General features: G+C 54.0%; 1 protein-coding gene across 7 annotated transcripts in view; it reads left to right on the top strand.

The window, feature by feature from the left end:
* Positions 1 to 21,563, top strand: part of MED27 (mediator complex subunit 27) — a 201,438-nt gene that overhangs the window by 174,996 nt on the left and 4,879 nt on the right. For 6 of the 7 annotated variants that reach the window (XM_060608296.3, XM_060608295.3, XM_081790967.1 and 3 more), the window contains one exon: positions 3,872 to 3,913. In XM_060608296.3, the coding sequence (XP_060464279.1) occupies positions 3,872 to 3,913 (42 nt within the window). Of the gene's footprint in view, positions 1 to 3,871; positions 3,914 to 9,224; positions 16,655 to 21,563 lie in introns of those variants that run through there. The other variant, XM_060608298.3, reaches the window with a different exon arrangement.

The raw sequence follows: 21,563 nt of genomic DNA, 5'->3' as shown, positions 1-21,563 counted from the left end.
GTGCCGATGGCGGGGGTCAGTGACCATAGCTGCTATGTCCTCGCCTTCCGATGTTGGGCGTGCTGAGTGTTCTCTTTGGTAACTCAGCTGATTGTCACCATTCTCATTAGTCGAGAGGCCCTTTGACGTCTTGATGTCGAACCTGAGAGCAGATGTGTCTATGCTGGAGCAGTTGATCGTCTGTGGGGTTTGTTTCCATTTTACCCAAGAACAGAGCACCCTCCTACCCCTCAAATACTCATTCCAATCCCCAGAGGCCCAGAGGCTACTCCTAAGGCTGCAGATTCAGCCACCAATTACCATAAAGTTGGCTTTTCCATTTTAAGGTTTTTCTAATGCTCGCCCAGAATACTGAGGGGTGCTTTAATTTCTTTCCCTGTAGTGCAGAATAATTTCCCATTCATCAGGCTGAAAGTTTACAGCTTCCAGAAGGCTCCTTTTTGAATATCACAGCCAGTAAAAAATTGGTGGCCATTCCTGCCTCTGCAGCAAATAAGCTGAAGCTAATAAATATTCACTTGGATCCGTCCTGGTTCCCTGAAATGAATTTCTGAAATCTTCCTGGCCCCGAGGAAAGGCAGGGCGCTGACTCCAGAACACTCACTTCGGTGGCTTTCTTTGGCATAAATCTAGCAGAAAATCAAGTTACAAACTGCCTGCTGTGCCTTTGCAGCAACGCGGGGACCCATTGTCATCGGATCCCTTTCTTACCCGTGTGCACCTGTTACATAGGCTGTATCGCCTGACATCCTTCGTTCCCAGATGGTTGGAGCTATTCCCTAGGGTCCTGAATAATATATTTAAACCACCTTTCGAAAAGAGCAGCGTGCTCACTTTGAATGAGCATGGTGTGTTTTGAGAAGCCACAGGCTAGAGAGTCCACCTCTTAATTAAACTTGTGCGTATTTCTCCCTAGATAATTTCTCCACTAAAACAGTCTGCAGATACCGAAGAGTTTTTTTTTTTTTTAATTGTCTCTTTTAAATAAAAACTAGAACTTTTTGGTTTCTGTGCAGCTTCTTCCTTGTCTCTCTTTCCATGGCCCTGTGTTTATGTCTTAGTCTGCCTACGTCTGATGGGAATGGGCAGGCAGGAGGGATAAACCGTGGAGAACCTCGGAAGAAACATCTGTGGGCTTCAAATGGAAGGAGAACGGCATCAGTTCCAAGTAGAGACACTGATGCTTTTCTCCCTAAAATGTAGATTTAGAATCTTTGGCATCTCCCTGTCGTCTTGGCAGTGATTTGGTAGAGCTAAGAGCTACAAAAAAAAAAAAAAAAAAATCATTCTTATTCGTTCTGCCCTCTCTGAATAATCTTTAAGTGCAGGATTTTAAAGCCCTGGGCTACACTGTGGCCCTGAGAACCCAGCAGGGACCTGACTTCCCCTAGACACGACCGGCTGGCCGGCCGCTTTTCTTCCCCACAATGGACAGTGTGGGGAATTCATTTCGTAGAGTTCTTCTGAGGTTTCCTTCGGAGTTACCTGGAGGTGACATGTCACTTTTCCCCCTACAAATTGCTAACCTGCCAAATTAAAATTCTAACGCCTAAAGATTTTTTTTTTTTTTAATCAAGTGGTTTAAGTGGAGGTGGGGGGTGGGCAGGGGACAGTGACTGAACATTGATACCTCCTTTCTGGAGAGCAGCTGAGCCAGAGTAGAAGGAGCAGGGTCAGTTAGGGGCATCTGTGGAAACCGGGAAGGAGCTGGTAACAGCAGAGGGAATGGGGAGGGGTGGGCCAATTCGAGTGAACGTTCAGGCGGTGTTCTTCCAGTCCTTTTCCTGGGCTTGGGTCAGCTGAGCCTGCCCTCTCCAGCAGGAGCCACGCAGGGGGTCAAAGGGCTTCCTCAGAATCCTCTCCGCCTCCTCCTTGGCCTGAAAGTTCTCAAACACGGCAAAGTTTACATGAAACTAATTCTGAACAGGAAGAAGCCGGGGAGAACCGAATGCATGCCAGCTCACAGACTACCTTTTGATTTCCAAGGACCATTTTCAGAAAAGCAGGTTTTGGTGTTTTCCTCAGAACAAAACAAAACCCTGAAGTGGTCCAGCCAAGCAAAACACTCCACTCCCTGTCTTCTTAGAGGAATCGTCCCATCTGATTGCTTCTCTTGTTCCCAGGTGCTCCAAAATCAATAACACAACCTATAGGCCATGCAGTCATATCTCAGGCTTCTACCTTGACCAGCGGCCAACCCCAAAGGCAGGTTCCAAGAGGCCCATTGGCCAGCTGTTTCAGTTTGTTCAGCTCTTGAACTCCTATATTAGAGTTGGAGGGGGACATACCCAGGGGACATACTGACAGCCCGTCTTTTAATCTGCACTGTCCTTGAGCCAGCACTGTGTTGGGGGTCATTGTCTTTTTGCTATACTTAATTTGTTCTGAACTCATGAAACAATGAGAATGCATTGACTCGATTCATCGTAACAAAACTGTAAAACAAAAATCCTTCTGATTAGAATAAGCCACCGAAGTGCCCTGTGCAAGATCAGGTAGAGCCAGAGGAGGACTGGCCTGGGCTTACTCCAAGCCCTAGCCGGGATCTCCTGCTCCCTCGTTTGTGAAGGAGGGGTGTGCAAGATCAAGGGTCCCTGGCCTGACCGGCCACCACAGTTGTGTCACCGTTTGGGAAGCAAAGCTAAAACAGACAGACAAATGAACAGATTCTCAGGCCCACTTGTAAAACTGCTAATTCAGACACTCCTGGGGAGGAACCAAGGAATCTGTACATCAAAAACAAAAAACAAAAACAAAAAAGCCCCGCAGCTTCTGGCTTCAGCCAAGTTTGAGCACCACAGGGGGAGACCATCCATAAGTAAGCCCCTCCAGATTACCACAGGCAATCAGATGGCTCTGAACCATTGTCTCATTCTGGAAAGCAAGGTTGCTAGTGGGACCAGCCACACTGGCTTATTCCAGGGATTAAGTGAGAGTGCATATGGGGGGCCCAGGGTGGTGCTTGGCATGGAACAGGTCCTCAGCAGCTGGAAGCTGCTAGCTTTCCTCCACTCGGCAAAGACCTACTGATGTCTATGACATGCTAGGTCCCACATCAGGACAACATGAGCAAAAGAACGTTCCAGGCTGGGGGCGCCTGGGTAGCTCATTCGATTGAGCGTCCGACTCTTGATTTCAGCTCAAGTCATGACCTCACAGTTGATTGGATCGAGCTCCACATTGGGCTCTGTGCTGATAGCTCAGAGCCGGCTTGGGATTCTCTCTCTCTCTTTCTCTCTTTCTCTCTCTCTCTCTCTCTCCCTCTCTCCCTCTCTCCCTCTCTCCCTCTCTCCCTCTCTCCCTCTCCCTCTCTCTCTTAAATAAACTTAAAAAAAAAGTTCCAGACAGTTTTAAGCACAATGAAAATTTCAAATTTTTAAAAAGACCAAGAGAATCAAGATAGCACGTGTGGAAATAATATCTTAGACATGGTAACTGGGATATGACTCTAATAAGGTGACATTTGAGCTGCGGAGAGCTACGAGGAGCCATGTGAGGATTTCAGGCAAAGGGTACAGCAAGTGTAAAGGTCCTGAGGCAGGATTGACATTGGCATTCAAGAGAACCATGGTAGGAGTCCAGGTTAGAAGAATGAGCCAGAAGCTCAGTTCATGTGGCCTTGGATGCAGCAGGTGGCTCCAACTGACTTCTCTGTGTCCCTTCTGTTGGCTTCCTTAAATCACTGACAGGTTGAGAAAGATGAAAGTCAAGCAGGACATTTGAGATGCCTGTGCAATGCCATGGTTCTGTTATTCCGTAATCACATTTATTATTTCAAGCTGACAGGTATAGCAGGGGTTACAGCGTCATCTCTTGAAGTCCAAAATTCTAAAAGCGATGCTGATGATGCTTTTCTCTCTTTCCCCCCCAGCTTGATATATGGTCCAAATCCAACTATCAAGTTTTCCAGAAGGTAAGCTTTATTTTTTGCTTCTTACTCATGAGGCAGTAAGAGAAATGTGAATGCTTTATTTTTTTTCAACGTTTTTTTTTTTTTTTTTTTTTTTTAATTTATTTTTGGGACAGAGAGACACAGAGCATGAACGGGGGAGGGGCAGAGAGAGAGGGAGACACAGAATCGGAAACAGGCTCCAGGCTCCGAGCCATCAGCCCAGAGCCTGACGCGGGGCTCGAACTCACGGACCGCGAGATCGTGACCTGGCTGAAGTCGGACGCTTAACCGACTGCGCCACCCAGGCGCCCCTGTGAATGCTTTAAAGTATAAACATTGGTCTTAAGTTAGAGGATTGTTTTGTGTGTGTGTGTGTGTGTGTGTGTGTGTGTGTGTGTGTTTAATGAAAAAAGCCAGACACAAAAGGTTGCTCACGATACGATTCCACTTACATGACATTCTAGAAAAGAGAAAACCTTAGGGACAGAAATCAGCCCAGTGGTTTCCAGGGGCTAGGAGTAAGGCAAGAGATTGTCCCCAAAGGGGCAAGAGGAGATGTGTTAGGGTGATGGAAATATTCTGAATCTTAATTGTGGTGGTGATTGCACACTATTATGTTTCCAAACTCCTGGAACCGTATACCTACCCTAGAGGAAGACCTGCGTTTTCCTTCCTATACAGGGGACACCCCAGTCCTTCCCTCCTATGTTTGTCTCCAGTGAGTCGCCTTTACTGGGCACATGAAACACTTCACTTCTGCCTCTTCTGGTCACCAGACGTGTGGGGGTTTGCCCGACGATAACAGGCAAGTCCCGGACCCCAGCTGGGTGCCCTACAGCTTAGCTCAGTCTGACACTGTGTACCTGGAGATACCACAGTGGCAAGTTTGGGTTATCACCCGTGCTTCTGTGCTACCAGCCGTAGATTAGAGGTTCCCCAGCGCCCATCTGTTAATTCGCCAGAGCAGCTCGCGCAACTCAGGGACATGCCTACTTAGCTCCTCCCGGTTTATCAAAGGACCCGAGAAAGGATACAGGTGAACAGCCAGATGAAGAGGCACACAGGGCAAGGTCTGGGAGGGTCTCAAGCACGGACGCTTCTGTCCCTGTGGAGTGGGGGCACATCACCCTTCTGGGGTTGTGTTGGCCAGTCTGGAAGCGCCCCGAGCCCTGTACTACTGGGATTTTAAGATTTTCTTTTCTTTTCTTTCTTTCTTTCTTTTTTTTTTTAATTTTTTAATGTCTATTTATTTTTGAGACAGAGGGAGACAGAGCACGAGTGGGGGAGGGGCAGAGAGAGAGGGAGACACAGAATCTGAAACAGGCTCCAGGCTCCGAGCTGTCAGCACAGAGCCTGATGCGGGGCTCGAACCCACAAACCGTGAGATCGTGACCTGAGCCGAAGTCGGATGCTTAACCGACTGAGCCACCCAGGGGCCCCAAGATTTTATTTTTGAGTAATCTCTACACCCAGCGTGGGGCTCGAACTCACAACTCTTGAGATCAAGAGTCCACCAACTGAGCCAGCGCAGCGCCCCTGTGCTGCTGGGAGTTCATGGAGGCCCCCTCACGCAGACATACTCGATCATTAACTCTGTTTCCAGCCCCACTCCCTTTCTCTGGAGGATGGGGGAATGGGACGGAAAATTCTAAGCCTCTAATCACTCTGATCATGGCTTGGTCTTTCTGGTGACCAGCCCCCATCCAGGTGCCCACCCACGGTGCCCTCATTAGAACGAGGGACACCCCTAGCACTCTGTCGCTTAGGGTTTCAGGAGCTCTATGCCAGGAACCAGGGACGGAGATGAAAAAAATACACGTATTTTTTCCTGTTCTCTCACACCTACAAAGGGTGAGTTTTGCTGTACAGAAATCAGACCTTAAAAAAAAAAAAAAGAAAAAAGAAAAACACAGAGGGTTTTGAGTTCCAAGCTAACCCAGTTTTTGAGCTCCGTTCTTCAGAGCCCTGTGGTCTACGCAGGTGCCTAGCACAGGCTGAGAGAGGCAGGCTGGCCCCGTCTTCACCCTACCCCCACCCCCACCTAACACTCTGGTGACTTCTTTTTCCAATGTCGGGCTTCCCCATGAAATGGTGTTTGGGAAATGTCGGAAGAAAGGCAATGTGACTACAGAAGATCCTCTCCCAGCTTCTGACGGTGGAAGGGGCCCTTCCCCGGAGCAGCTCGGCACCTGGGGCTTACGCGGGCTCCCCGCACCCCCCCCCCCCACAGCGCCCCAGCCGGTTCCCCTGCGGGGTACCAGCTACTTTCCCCTGCCCTCAGCCACCCCCCGTCTCTGCTTTCATTCGGCAGTGGACATGATGGAGTCGGTTGCAATTTCCTCTGCTGCCTCATCGGGCTCAGCAACAGCTATTTGTTGAGCCCCTTTTGCCATGTGCCAGGCACCGCGTGAGGTGCTAGGGATACAAGGGAAAACGAGACAGACGAGGAAGATGATGACTCTAGGTTGTTAATGAGGACCCGAAATCCAGAACAGGAGGGGCCCCTCTCGTTGGGGCGGTGCCAGGAGGACTTTATGGGGCAAAACCTAACAGGACGGGCACCTCATGAGACGCGCCGGTCGTGCGGAGAGCCACGGGAGACGCTTGGCGGGCCACGGAAGCGGCAGCCCAGAAACCTGGTGTTGAGGAGCACGTTCTAAGAACCATCGGAAGCCTGGGCCATCGGAGCGTGCAGTGGAGCAGAGAGGCAGAGCCCAGGCTGGGCAGGTGCCTCTAGGTCCTGCTGCAGAATTTGGATCTTATTCTCGATTCCATTGAAGGGATTGGTGCGGAGGAGGGACACGGTTTTGAAAGCTGAGCCCACATCATTTCCACTTGAGTCATAGTTGCGTCCAAGGGATGCCAGGTAGCTTAGAGGGAGAGCACAGAGGTTTGTTGTTTTTTTTTGTTTTTTTTTTGTAATGCAGGTGAAATTCACACAACATAAAATTAACACAATTCTGTGATTTGTAGAACCTTTGTGGTGCTGTGGAACCCTCTACTCCCAAAACCTTTTCATCACCTCGAAAGGAGACCCCGTCCCCATTAAGCAGTGAGCTTAAGGCTTTTGTATCAAAGCAGCATAATGGACCAGCCCTCTAATGGTGTTTAATACATCACTTCACGTCGTTCCCTGGACCCTTGTACATGAAAGGCTAAGATAGGACAGATGCCTGGGGCTAGGAGAGGGGTCTGAGACGCAACACCACACATTTAGGGAGCCTGTAAAAGCATTAAAGTTTCACGATCTTTTTTTTTTTTTTTTTTCTTTTTTAATGTTTTTTTTGAGAGATAGACAGTATGAGCAGGGGAGGGTGGAGAGAGAGGGAGACACAGAATCCGAAGCAGGCCCCAGGCTCCGAGCTGTCAGCACAGAACCCTACCCGGGGCTCAAACCCATGAACCGTGAGATCATGACCTGAGCCGGAGTGAGACGCTTAACCGACTGAGCCACCCAGGCGCCCCTAAAGCTTCACGATCTTATCACAGTCAAATAGAACATGCAATCCTGGGTTGGATCCTGAAACAAAAAGAGGATGTTAATGAGAAAATGAGTTGAATCAATAGTAAGTAACCAATGCTGGTTTCTCAGTTGTGCCAAGGGTACCCGGTCGTGAAGGATATTAACAGGGGGAAACTGGGCCAGGGGTACGTGGGAGCTGCGTGCACCATCGTTGTAACTTTTCTAGTCCAAAATTGAGTTTATTTTAAAAAGAAAATCATGGTCTTGACTCCTCTAACACTCCTTTACCCAGCTGAGCTAGCTAGAAGGAGAATGGAGAAAAGAGCCGCCGACTCTCGGCCCAGAGCCTGCAGGAAAATGTGTGTGGTCACGGGCAGGCTGTAGTGCGGACAGCTGCACGTGAGTCGTAGCGTCCTTATCTAAGCGACCATACCTGCGGCACGTACTTGTTGAGCATGCGTAAGGTCGCAGCCTTGAGTGCCGACTTTATCCAGGCTGACTGCGTTCGTCAGTTTTCCCCCAGCAGCTGTGGAAAAGCATTCTAAAGAGAAAGGACAGCCGTCATTACCTTGCACTGTGTGTCGCCTCGATAGTGAGGAGCATTAAAGTGGTTTTGTTTTCTTAACCTGCTTCCTCTTGGTGTCCCTCTGTGGTATTGCGATGAGCTCCCTTCCCCGGGCTCCGCACAGGCAGGCTGTGGCTTCGGGGAGCCATGAGCATTGCAGACCATAACCTGGCCTTTTGACAATGGTCCAATTTCCATACAAATACCCCGTGTGACAAGGGCTTGCGCATGCTTGCCTTTGCATATATATGTGTGTGTGTGTGTGTGTGTGTGTGTATTTTAATGTTCTGTGTAGTATTAAGTATTTTTGAATGCGAGCGTAAAGTTTATTAGGAAGTTGTAAAATGTGTGAGACACAGATTTGGTGAGGCATAGATGTGGAGAGACAGTGCTGTGTTTTTATTCTACCTCCCCTAAAAATAACCTGCCAAGCACTCTTTGTATTTGTTTAAAACCACAAACACACACAGAAGCAGTGTCTAAAATTTGATATTAGTCTAGCCAGAGACGTGGAGCAGCACCCCCTCCCCAGTTCCTCCCTCGTAGTTTATGTAACGCGTCTGAAGCAGGAGAAGCGGACGCATTTGTAGGGATGGGGATTTTACCTCAGCTGCTGATCGGCGCGTCGTATGTGGGCAGAGCCCTTTGTGACGCTCCTTGTCATCCGTACCTTCGACTGTTGTTACCTAAATGGACTTGACCTCTGATACTGACCTGTACTCAATTAACGAGCCGTAATTTGGGGATAGGTGATGGTACCCTCTGATTACAGGGAGTGAAGAGTCCTTTTCCTGTTCCAGGGGCAGGTAAGGGTTTGCGGGTTAAAGAGTCCTCTGGCTTCCCGACTAAAACATGGTCTGTTTGCTGTCAGTGTAAGGAAGATACTGGAAAATAGTACAGAATTAAGCTCAATCTTTTATCAGTGAAGCTTTTAACTGATCATCATCACGTGGAAAGGGGTTTGGGGTTTTGTTTAAAAAGTCCTGTGTTTGCGGGAGACGCTGGTGGGGAGGATGGGGACACATAGTGTGGCCTCGCTCACGAAGGGGCAGGACGGTACCGTGCTTATTTTTCTGTGTGAGTCTCGGGCCGCGTTGGGGGACAGGGGACACACCGCACGATAGAGCAAAGCTGGGGCCGCTTTGCTGCGGGTTCTGAGGATCTGGTGCGATTTTGGGGATGCTGTTTGGCATTTCAGACTCAGAATGCCAACAGAGAAGAGTTAGGGGGCAACACTTCTAAACTCTGCCTTTTAGTCTCCGCTTTGTCTCAGAATCCTATTTGCTGCTTGTCCACCCACTTAGATTTCGGGTGTCCCCGATCGACGTTCCTGGTAGCAGTCCCCAGAGAGCGACTGACAGTGCCGTGGAAAACGTCCCCTCCTGCCTGGCGTCGGCCCTCTGACACCCACGCAGGCGGACCAGGCAGGGGAGGGCGAGTTATCCCCACTGTCCGGAAAGGCCGGACCCGAATCAGGAGCAGAGTGCATTTTCAGACGACAGTGACACGGTCAAGGAGCATCCTTGGTCATCGGTAAGAGGGGCTCTCCCCGGCAGAAAACAGCGCCCGTGGTGACAGGTGCCGCAGCTGTGTGCCGCCGGCCCCGGCCTCCTCGAACGGCGGGAGGCACCCTCTCCCAGCATTGCCGTGCCGCAGAGCGCCAGGACTTCCTTCGCCATGTGGTGGCAGTTACCGTGGATTGTGTATTTCCCTGCCCGCAAGCAGCCGCGGCGGCCGCAGAGAGAGGCGTGCTGGGAAGGTGGGACCCCTCCCGGGTCTTGCCCTCGATGTGACAAAGCAAGGTGGTGGGAGGGGGGCTGCTTCACAGAGCCGCGCGGAGCTCACACTTGCCTTTTTATTCCCGGAAGATAATGTCAGGAGCTAAGAGAATAGAAGCACACGCCTGTCAAATCCTCCTCAGGCCGCGTGCGCGGGACTCCCTGGGTCAAAGACAGGCACACGAGGTCCTGTCGCAAGTCCCCCCACGTGAACCGAAATGTGGCCTGCCTTTTGTCTGCAGCGGGGTCTGTCAGTAGGCCCTTTCCCTCTTCCTCATTAGACCCCTTCCCCCGGCGGAGGGCTGGGGACAGCGTGCTGTGGGGCCACGGCTGCCGACAGGCTCCTGTCATTTCCTGCGGTGCCCCGGAGGCTCTGTGCGCTTCGTCCTAGGGCGAAGAGGCTTTTTATAGCCGGCCCGTCTCCAGCAGAGCAGACTCGGAGAATGGGACTCAGGAATGGGGGGCCGTCTGAAAGGGCAGAAGCACAAAGAGCCAGGAAGGGTTTCAGGCGTGTTCGTCTTCTCCTGACATTTAAACTCTGCAGGGGCAGCCACCGTTTTGATCTTTAGCCTCCTCGTTTCAAAACCGTGTGCGTTTTCATCCCGGCACTCAGGAAGAGTGCGAGCAAATCTGCGGCTACTTCCTGCGTTAAGTGCCGGCGGGGAGGCTGAGAGGTGGGGGCGCGTGTGCAGCCAAGACGGGCAGGTGGGGACGGGAGAGATCGTACCACGGGGGCTGGCGCATCCTTCGCGGCGTTTCCACTCGGAGGGAAGCACAGAAGCCGTAGCCCGCGGATGCCCAGCTCGGAGTCCACAGTCATCGTTCCAGAGGCTGCAGAGGAAAGCGCGGCCCTCCCCGGGCCGTGCGGTCGCAGAATGAACTGCGGCATTTGGCACTGTGTTCCTGTGCCTCCCGTTGCTGCCTCGTGTGCCCTGGCGCTCCCAGAAAGATAAAACGGGGTGCGAGGGCCAGCGGGCCGACCCCAGACCAGGGGCGGTGCCAGAGGAAGGCCTGCGGGAGCCAGGACCGGGCCATCGACTCGCTTCAGGGAAGGAGCGGTGGCAGACAATTCCAGGGTCGTCCCCGAGGGCCGCCTTTCCCGAGCCGAGAGCCGGGCCGTATGGAGCGGGTTGGATAAGCAGAAGGAAGACGGGAGTGGATGTTGTGGCGCGCCAGCCCGAGGGGCCCTGGGCGCTGAGAGTGGCGGGGACGGATCATCACTGTCCGCCTACTGCTTGAGTACTGTTTCATCACCACCTTTTCTTGCAAGGGGCACGTGCGAGTATCCACAGAACAGATTCGATCGTTCATTTCCCCCTCGCGACAGCCCGATACCGTCCTCCACAAGGCGCCCTCCGCCACCGCCGAGCGCGGTAATGCCCGAGAGCCTTGTCCGGGTACCTGCTCGTACGCCGTTCCGCGGTGGGGGTGGAGCGGGAGGGCGCGGCCCACCCTGCTGGAGGCGGTTCTCGGCTCTCTGCCGTTAGAGGAGGCAGGGAGTCGGCCTCATCTCTGTAGCCGGCTTCTTCCTGACGGGTGGCCCGGGGCTCTGTGCGCTCCAGGCCAGAATCCGGCAAGTGCTTCCGGGAAGCCCGGCCCCCCCGCATTTCCCAGCCCTGTTCCCACGGGCCACCAGGCTGCCTCGCCCCCCCCAGTCTCGGGCCCCGGTCAGCATTTCCCGCAGTGACCCTTCCAGAGACTGGCAGTCCGGCACAGTGACTGAGAGCCGTTCTGCCAGGTGACCGCTACTCCCTCGGTGGCCTGACGTGCCTCAGTTTCCCCGTGTGTAAGAAAGATGGAGATCAGACGAATACTCGCCTCAGAGAAGTGGTGGGAGGTTGAGTCGACAGGCATGGAGTGCACGGGGCGCCTCCAGTCCGTGGCTCCCCCGACTGCCCTCGGGTGCTCGTCCACAGTGACCGCTCCCCTCTCCTAGGGGAGCTCTCCTCCCCCGGCCCATCTCCCGCCTCGCTGACCCCTCCTCATGTCTCCTCCTGTCTTCACTGTCACCTCTTCGCAGTCTCTTCACTGTGGACACAGTAGAGAAGACTCGGGCTCTGGGGTCGGCCGGGCCTGGATGTGCAGCCGGCTCTCCCCTGCACCCGGGGGGCTCAGTCGGTGAAGCGTCCGACTTCGGCTCAGGTCATGATCTAACAGTCTGTGGTTCGAGCCCCGCGTCGGGCTCTGTGCTGACAGCTCGGAGCCCGGAGCTGCTTCAGATTCTGTGTCTCCCTCTCTCTCTGCCCTTCCCCTGCTTGCGCGCTCTCTCTCTCTCAAGAATAAATAAACACTTAAAAATATTTTAAAAAAAGAAGAAAAGAACCTACTTTGTGGGGTACATATCGTGAGGATTCTGCATGATGATAAAGCTTAAGAAGTGCTTGGCACTGTGGTTGCCCAGAGGAAGTGCTCAGTGAGTGATAGCTGCTGTTACCCTACGGGGGAAGGGACACGGAACTCAGAATCCATGGCCAAATATATACATACAGCCCGCTTGACGTTACGTGTTCTTAGTGAGGTAATCCAAAGACCAGCTGCCACAACAACCCACATGCTCCCACCAAAGCGACAGCCATCTTCAGTTCTGTCCGGGCATATGACCGCCCCACCCGGGCACAAAGTGAGCCGTACCCAAAATTACCACCACCCAGCAGTGCCTCTTGGGCAGCCGTGACGTGCTGGCATAGAATCATGGTCCCACGACCTGAAACATTCCCCCGTGTCCTGAGAGGCCCAGTGGCACCTCTGGTGATCCCCAGAAGGCGCCCGAGAGCAATGTGTTCCGCCCTGACGCCCCATCTCCCCCACCCAGCAGGACCTGGGCAGAAGGCAGCCAGCATCAGGGCGGCAGGGCCCTCTCCCAGCTCTGCAGACTCTGTTCTTTTCCCTGCGGTTGCCTCGGTTTTGATAGGGAAGTAGGTGGTATTGTCTGGGTTTTCTTGGGAGCCCAGATGTCTTTGGATGTGTTTCTCTAACTGCAAGGCTGTTCCTGCAGAAAATAACATCACACCAAGTGGGTACAGAACAGTTCAGGTGTCTTTGGGCTTGGACTCTCCTGGCAGCCAGCAACAGAATCTGGCATTTTACCATCTGGAAAGCATGGAACTGTTTTTTGCTCATCTAAATGAAGAGCTTTAATTCCTTAATCCTGGGAAATGTCAAGGACCTTTTGTGTGCAGCTCCTCTCAGCCCTGCACAAGGCCTGTGGCAGAAGCTTGAGGCTGGTCAGGACTCTGGAGAGTTCCCTCGCGGCCACCCTGGGCTTTCCCCGTTCACCCAGGCCCTCCTCCCGGCAGCGCCCCGTGACCTCTGCCTTTCCCACTCCCACACCTCCACTCTGCTCCCCGAACGCCACTGGCCAAAAATAAATCAATAGAATCTCGCCTACGTTGTCTGCCATTCACTCAGGGTCCTACAAGGTGAGTGGCACCAGCATGGGGCCCCCTTTTTGAGCACTCTCCTCTCTGTAGATGCCCCGAGCTAGGCCCACGGAGGCCACACGAGGCCAGCATGACCTCATCCTCACGGAGAACACAGCCTGGGGCCAGGCAGGGCTCCTGCTTACAGGTCAGGCAAGTGCGGGGCTGGGGTGTCCACAGATGCTGCTGAGGGTTACGGGCAAAGGGACAGAAGGGCCAGGAAAACAGGTTTGGGAGGAGTCAGAGTGGCCAGCAGTGACGGAGTATGTCGTGAGGCCGAGGGACGCATGGCTGGGACCTCCAGGTCATTCGGGCCCTCAGGCGCCACATCACGGTGTTTCCAAATCTCCCGTGGTGTGTGTGTGTGTGTGTGTGTGTGTGTGTGTGGTTTGTTGTCGTTTGCCTCCGGAGGCCGTCAGCAACCAGCACTCAGGTCCAGGGGGTTGAGGGGCTTCCCCTTCAGGGTGTCCGTGGCATCTTGGCTGCAACTTGAAAGAGATCGGGGCAAAACCCCAAAACCAAACAAAACTCCCTTATGGAGGCACTGGTAGGTGCCACGGGCTGTGGTCAATACTTGATAGACAAGGTCTCACCCTTCTCAGACCGAGCTGGGTCTCAAAACTGTGGCCACTTTTCAAGCAAGAGGGAGCAGCCGCGTCTGTGTTGGCCTGCCTAGTCCCCACGCGGGCAACCCTGCCTCTGCTCTCCCACCCCCCTCCCACCACCCGCCGGCGGCACTGCCAGGCTCCGGGGACAGTGAGAAGCCCTTCAAAGCCAATGCAGATGGCCCCTTCATCGGCAGAGAGGGAAGTATCGATCTTGTCTAAGTAATCCCCGGTCCCCCCGGACTGCGATGCTCTCTCCTCGGGCCTCTGGGCCTGACGATCCCGCAGCATACAGATCCAGGGTGCGGCTTAGAGACTCGGGGCACATAATAAAATGAAACCGCCAGCTTCCGCTCTACTGGACTTTTATCCCAGCTTTAGAGGCTTGTCCCTGCTCCGGCCCTGTCGCCCCCACCCCCAGCACTTTCAAGACTGACTTCATAGCATTCCCATTTTGAAATAATGATGGCTTCTCTTTTCATGGAATGAGTACTTCGGGGGCCGTTTTAAATATTCTTCATAAAGCCCGTGCCCCTCCTCGGAGCAGTGTGGCCGGCAGGGATCGCTGTCTCGTTGAACGTTTAACACACGGCGTTCCCGTCTTTGACTCCTTGGACCCACAAAGAATATTCTCATTCTGAGATGTTGCTGGGGCCCCTCTCCTTAAGGGTGGGTCTGTCCTTGGCAGAGCCCTGAGTGGAGACCCCGACGTCCTGGGCTGCCCTCTTTGCTCAGCATTAAAGTACATCCAGTGAATAGAAGTGTGTTTTTTTTTCCTTTGGGTTGCAGCGTGTGTACAACCAAGTAGCAAATACCTCATTTGTGCTGCACAGCTCTTGGAGGCCGTCACCATGCGAGGAGGCTGCCAGCACCGAGAACAGTCTGTGCGGACAGTGTCCCTGGATCTGAGCTGGGCTCCCCAGGCTCTCTGTGACCGGCCCAGAAGTCGAGGACCACGCGGGGAGGTGGAGGGCGCGTTCCTGGAGGGGGGTGGGGGCAGATCAGCTCGTCCTTTTTAAAAGAACAAAGGGCTTCAGTGTCACTGCTGGTTGGCCTGAGGGTGGAGCTCAGCACAGGGGTACCCTCGGGGCATGCAGTCAGGCCCTGCAGCTGCGTCCACTGAAAACCTCGACCTCTGGTGCCGGGGATCCCAGCCTCGTGTTCCTTTCCCAGGGCCAGCGGGGAGAGTGAGCGATGCGGCCAAGGTCACCCAGATAATTAGTGGTGAATCCGGGACTGAACTCCAGTCTCCTGACAGTTCCACATCACCTTTCCCGGCACGCCGCCTCTGGTCATGTTACTGTCGGCCAGAGACCGCGTGGTCCCTTCAGAGTTTGGGACAGCAGGTATTGGCTGGAGGGAAGCCAGAATCTGGGTCTCTACCTTGCCTCTCTTTTAAATAAGCAACTTCTGGACACTTGGGTGCTGAACTCTTGCCCTGTGAATCTTGCGGGACACGCTCAGCTCTCCTGGCTTAGCAGTGGCGGCCTCAGGCTGTGGGCTCTGTGCTGACAGATACCTCGCTCGGTGCTCTCCGTCGGTCGCATTAGCAAGAGCGGCACTAAGTGCCAGAGCCCAGGTGCGGGCTCAGCTCCCACCGGCTGGTGGGACGCAAGCGGTCCGTTCACCTGTGATCCCTAATGCTGCTGACAGTCACTTTGGGGAGCTTTTTAACCACACACATCCTGGCCCCCAGCCTGGACTACCTTCTAGAAGCTGAGGGATGGTGCCTGGCACCCCGTCACCTCTGCCGCCCTGCGGCCTCCCCACTCCGGCCTGGAAGCCTCGGCAGGGTGACGCCTACGACCTTGGCAAGCTCAAGAAGCCCCGAGGGCGATTCCTGGGCCACCAAGCAAGTCCCTGATTCGCTTACGATTTTTTGACCTTATGACGGTGCAGAAGCGACACACATTCAGCAGAAAGGACACTTCAGATTTTGAATTGGATTTTCCCTCCCGCTAGCGGTGAGCGGTCTGATCCTGTCTCGTGACGCTGGCCAACATCTACAGCTCCAGTCAGCCCTGCCGTCACGAGGGCGACCCCCCCCCCCCCCACGCCCACTGACGACTGCTCCGCTGGTCACTTTCCGTACTGTCTTCAGTACATTGCACGCGATATCCAGCACTTTATTACAGAACAGGCTTCGTGTTGGACGGCTTTGCCCAGCTGTAGGCTTGCGCACATGCCGGGAGCACATGTAAAGTAGGCCAGGCTAGGCTGTGACGTTCGGTAGGTTGAGTGTATTAAATGCGTTTTCAACTTAGGGTGGTTTTATCGGGACGTAAGCCCGTCGTAAGTTGGGGGAGATCTGTACGACAGACTCTCACTTTAGGGAACTGCTGAGGAGTGATAGTATGTTGAGAGTTTTTGTCCCCTTCCTGTGTCCCGCTGACCCTTAACGCTTGCCACCGCTGTGTCCTTGGTTCTTCCTCTACAGATCGGAGAACGGAGCCTTTCTGGTCACCGTGAAACCCGGGCTCTGCAGGGCGACGTTAAGCAGAAAGTAGCCTTGCGGGACCCCCCCCTCATTCTCTTTGCCCCACAGCTGGCCAGAGGCCGCCAGTGGGAAAGAGGACTTGGGCTTTCTGTGCCAAAATCGACGTGGTGACATAGGATCTCCCCCACTCGTTAGCACTGTACTTTTGATTGCCCTTGATTAATGCGTGCACACACTGACCGAATGCTGCTGGCTGCTGTTTGCCCCATTTCCCCTTCCCCCCTTCATTCCGAGCGGCAGGGAGACTCCTCCAGTCCAGAGACTTCCTGAGGGCCCACCCGTGTCGGGCTCTTTTGGGCTGGGCGCCTGGGATGTGGCAGCGAGCAAAAGGGACAGGGAGAGAGAGTCGTGTGAGCGACAAGCGCTGGGGCGGAAGTAAAGAGACTGGCATGGAGTCCTGCCCCCCCCCCCAGGAGTCCTGGGGGCCATTCCCTCCTAGGGAGGCGGTGACCAGGCTGTGCCACCGCCGTCCAGGCGCAGCTCCTGCTGTGCTGTTCTGGAGCCACTTGGCTGGGCCTGTCACCTCGCCTGCAACTGCTTCCTGTCTTGGGAACGGGCGGTCTCATCACGGCGCCCTCCTGAGGTGGTTGTAGGGATGAAGCCAGGGGGTGGGCGGGGAGGGAGGGGAAGGCTCACGGTCGGTGGGTGCTGCTGTTTGTCAGGCGCCGTCCCAGTGCTTCCCTGGCACTGGCTCATGCAGTCCGTGCCCGAGGTCACGCGGCCCCTGAGTAGCAGACAAGACCCAGACCCGTGCAGGCCGGCTCCCGGGCCCCAACCCCTTCCCGGCTGTGCAGTGCGCATCACCTCGCGCAGGGCCGTGGCCCTCACTGCAGGCAGCGCTGCCGTGGCTTTGGCCGACCTAACTCATGACTTCCCGAGCACCCCTCGCTCTCGGGTTCCGGAGTGCAGACGTCAGAAAGGCTCACACGCAATATGGGAGAGGAGCCTTGGGAGACTTGTTTTGACTGGCATCTCCTTCACCAGTGTGACTGGCAGCTGTTTCAAGGGCTTTTGAAAGATTCCTTTCTCCCTCCGAGCTTAGTTCCCTGCCAGTCTGGGGGCACAAAGACCTTCACCTGTTTGAGCTGGGGACGCAATTTCGGTAAGCCCTGGTTGGCGGAGGAGGACGACGCCGAGAGAGGGATAAGGCCCCCCGGGGCTGCGATGGGCACGTCACTCTCAGAGAGGCTCCCCGGCAGTGCTCCCTTCGGGGTAGAGAGGGAAGCACACCTCAGCCTGAGCCAGAACATCTGCAGTTTGCTCTGCCTGGCGGCGATAAGGGACACCTCCTGGCCAAGCCCCTGCGTGGCTGTCTACTCACTGGTTTGGGGCAGCTTTTTTGTTTTTAAGTAAGCCAGACCCCTGACGTGGGGCTCGAACTCACAACCCAGAGATCGAGACACACACGCTCCAGAGGCGAAGCCCGCCAGGCGCCCCTGCTCACTGCTGTTTGAGTGGCCCTGTCTCTCTGTGCGGTGCTTTCACTGGTCACCTGGCATCGCTGCCCCTCTCCTGTTCTTCCCAAGGTCCCCTATCCCGCTGGTTTATTGTTTCTTTCTTGTCTTCTCCTCCCTCCCTCCCTTGCCAGGGGCTCGCAGCTCAAGGGCCGCTTTGATCTGTTCGCAGGCACTTTCGTAACCAGCGGTGAGTGGAGGGATGAATGGTCTCCCCTCCTCAGGAGCATCAGTGTCCCTCCTCAGCCTCCCCTGCTGGGCAGGGTGGCTTTAATCTCCCAGTGGAATCTTAGGAGCTGTACCTTACGATGGGGCCTGAGCCTCGGCTGGCCTGGCACAGAGTGGATTTCACCTCAATTAGTTAATAGCAATATTTTTTTGTTGCCCCAGGCCTGTTTTTTCCCCCACATCTTGAATGCTGGGGGGGGGGGGGGGACTTGTAATATTGAAAAGTGTAAAACAAGAAAACGTTGAAGGTTGAATGAATGCTTGGACAAGAAAGGAAGAGCATTATAGGTGAATTTCCCCCCCCATTCTGCAGCCATGCCTTGCCTGGTGCTTTGGAGTTCGGCCACAGGAACCCCAGAACCAGGAGCGGAGGAGTTTGTGAGGAAGGGAGGGGACATACAGTAGATCCGCCGACTTTGTTTCCCTTTATTACAATGTCTGTCGTCAGTGACAGAGTTGACGAAACTGAAATCAAACATCATTTGATCATGGCAGCCAAAAAAAAACCAAAAAAACAAAAAAAAAAAAACCCTGCCCCCGTTGGGCGATTTAAGGGAGTACCTTACACTGGACCATCCAAAAAAGGGGCTACACTTGACCAGGTGGCCAGCCCACTAGCAGCAAAGCTAATTGGGTGCCCTCTCTGGGAGCCAGATGCCGGAACAGTGCCGTGGTCCCGAGAGCTGTATCTGGAGGACATGCCCCGATTCGTCCAGTTCTGCTCCAGAGTAGCTAGCTGACCAGCAGCCACATTTACAAACCTCCTAACCTGCACCTCCCATCGGGACTCTGGCTTTCCAAGAACCTTAGGCTGGGGCGTGTGGGCAGATGATGCCCGGGGCACCTGGAGCGTGTGCCTTTTCCAGAACCAGGATTGCTGGCCGGGGTGCCTGTTGGGGAGGGCTGGCCTAGGCTTGGGCCTCGCGGCCTCTGGGCTTAAACACAAACCCAGGGCCCCTCACCGGCTGTGCGACCTAGCCATCTTCCCGACCTCCGGGAATCTCCTCCTCCTCTTCTGTAAAATGAAAATAAGGAGAGTACCCACCTCCATTAACTTGCCGTTTGCTGCTCAATTTTATACGTTGGTCATTCGTGTTAAAAATTGTACAAAGAAAAGCAAAGAAAATGTGCAGCCAGACACGGCATGCCAGCCTGGGATGTGGGCTCTGGGTGGCCAGTGCGACTGGGGAATCCAGCCCCCGGACCGGTGCTCACGCTGCTGAAACGGACAGATCTAGGCTTGTCCCAGAGGCCTCCTGGGACCGCCGATGAGCTTTCTGTGTCCTGGGCAAGGAGCAGCCCGAACTGGTGGACAGCTCGCCTGGCTTCCCTGCTATGACAGCAACTGATATGTGGGGCAGAGCTTGCTCGAAACACTGAAACAAGTAGTAGGCGCTGGGGTAAGAATGCTCCAGAAACTCCCTCTTCCGGAAATTTCCTTCGTGATGGCAAATGTGATAGCCCACACAGGGGCACTTGCATGGGTTGTCCCGCTTGGCAAGGGGTCTGGGTGGGTAAGACCCAGCCTCCAAGCTCAGGGGCCGTGGGGCCCAGTTTGCTTTGCTGTGTTTTGTAGCCATTAATTTCACCCCCCCAGTCACCACCCACCTTCTTGCCAAGTTACCATTACTACTGTTTAAAAGAAAAAAGAAAAAAAGCATTGCTCATTTTAGAAAGCTGTCTGTCAGAAATGCTTAAAATAAAACCAGTCTGCACTTGAAAGAATAAGTACCACTTCTCTTGAAAGTCACTTCGGTGACAGTTTCTCAGCCATGTTGGATCCACGACCTATAGCTGTCCTTTCGAGAAAGCCAGGGCAGATGTTTCTGGTATGTGGCCGTCAGTGAGTGGGCGCTTTTTTTTTTATTTTTATTTTTTTAAGTTTATTTATTTACCTTGAGAGAGACGGTGAGAGAGCACGCACGCAGAAGCAGGGAAGGGGCAGAGAGAGAGGGAAAGAGAATTCCAAGCAAGCCGTGCCCTGTCGGCACAGACCCCGACTTGGGGCTCGAACACACGAACCGTGAGATCGTGACCTGAGCCAAAACCGAGAGCCAGACGCTTAACCGACTGAGCCACCCAGGCGCCCCTGGCGAGTGGCATTTTTTTTTCTGTATTCTACAAATATGTATTGGGCACCTGCTCCTGCTAGATGCCAGCCAGGTGATGTTCCAGGCCTTGGGGACGTACCATGAACCAGGTGGGCATGATCTCTGTCCCCATAGAGCTCATCATCTTGTGGCTTCACCAGCCACCAGGCAGGCCATGAAAGTCCAGCAAGGGAAGAGTGCCCACCCAAGGGCGGGAGGAGCAGAGAGGGAGGGGAGAGAGTCAGGGCTGCCTTGTGGCTGGACAGGGCGTGCTTCACACGCACAGCCATTTATTTAGAGAAAGTGAGGCTCAGGTAAGCTAGGGGGCCTACGCCCTCCACCTTGGGGTGTGGCCTCTCTGACCTTAGGTGTGGACACAGCAGGACTGATCTCCAGATCGTGTGCAGCTTTGCCTTGCGGGCCTGGAGCAGCCTTTCGAGTTTCTTTTCACCTGATCAGTTCACCCCGCTGCTGCTTGTCCCTTACTGTTCTGGTGACAGCTGGAAAACTGAGGCGTCTACGCAACGTAGACCCATGTTTACTCTTGCTCACAAAGGTGATCGTTTTATCTGGGGTTTTTTTTTTTTGTTTCGTTTTGTTTTTTAACCACAACATTCATAATGACGAGAATCCCTAGTGAGGACCACCCGATAAACCACGAGTGTGAACACACTGTCAAATTAGGTACAATCTATTAATTTGCTGATTGATGGCAGGCATTAGCAATTTGTGGTGTCCAGTTTCAGAACTACAGGGGAGCTGAAGCTAGTCCTTTGTTTTCCAGAAGGGACGCTGAGACCCCGAGAGATTAAGTAGTCGAATCAAGGTCAGTGGACAGTGCTGGGGCTTCAAGCCAGTGTGCGTTCTGTCTGGTCACCGGATGCCTCTAGTAGACCTGAGGCATTCATGCCCTCGGCCCTGCTGGCAAAGCCTCTACTTGGAGTTTGGGGACAGTGGGGGGGTGTGGCCCTCCGAGATGCCATAAATAGGCCACAACTTTTGTTGGAGCGAAGACCACACTTTGAGCGTCAAGGCTCCTCAGAAAGGTAATAGGAACACTGAGGCCCAAGAGAAAGATCAGCAATTTCCAGATTCCTGGTCATAAGATCTCTGTGACTACAAATTATGAGACAGAATGAGAATGACAGAAAGCAGAAAGACCAGTTACCCTGCCAGAGAAAGGGTTCCATTGCAAAAATGAAGTCGAGGTGGCTCAGGTGGTTAAACGTTCGACTCTGGGTTTCGGCTCAGGTCGTGATCTCACGATTCATGGGTTCGAGCCCCCAGGAGGGCTCTGCACTGACAGCACGGAGCCTGCTTGAGATTCTCCCTCTCGCCCTCTCTCTCGCCCTCTCTCTTTGCCCCTCGCCAGCTCACGCTGTCTCGCAAAACAAATGAGTAGACGTTTCAGAAAGCGAGATGAAGTCGAATGTGGACAGCTGGAGAACCTTTGCGTTCATGCAGCGTTCCCTGCGGCGACTTGGCTCCATAGCCTCTCCGTGACCTGCCCGGTCTGCGCCTCTCCGCTGGCCTGTGGCCACGCCCCCCTCACAGGTGCTCCCGCCCGCCCGC

The sequence above is a fragment of the Panthera onca genome, chromosome D4, assembly GCF_046562875.1.
Source record: "Panthera onca isolate mPanOnc1 chromosome D4, mPanOnc1 haplotype 2, whole genome shotgun sequence".
Classification (NCBI taxonomy): Eukaryota; Metazoa; Chordata; class Mammalia; order Carnivora; family Felidae; genus Panthera; species Panthera onca.
The sequence above is the reverse complement of the archived record's forward strand: the minus strand, read 5'-3'. Positions and strand labels throughout refer to the sequence as shown.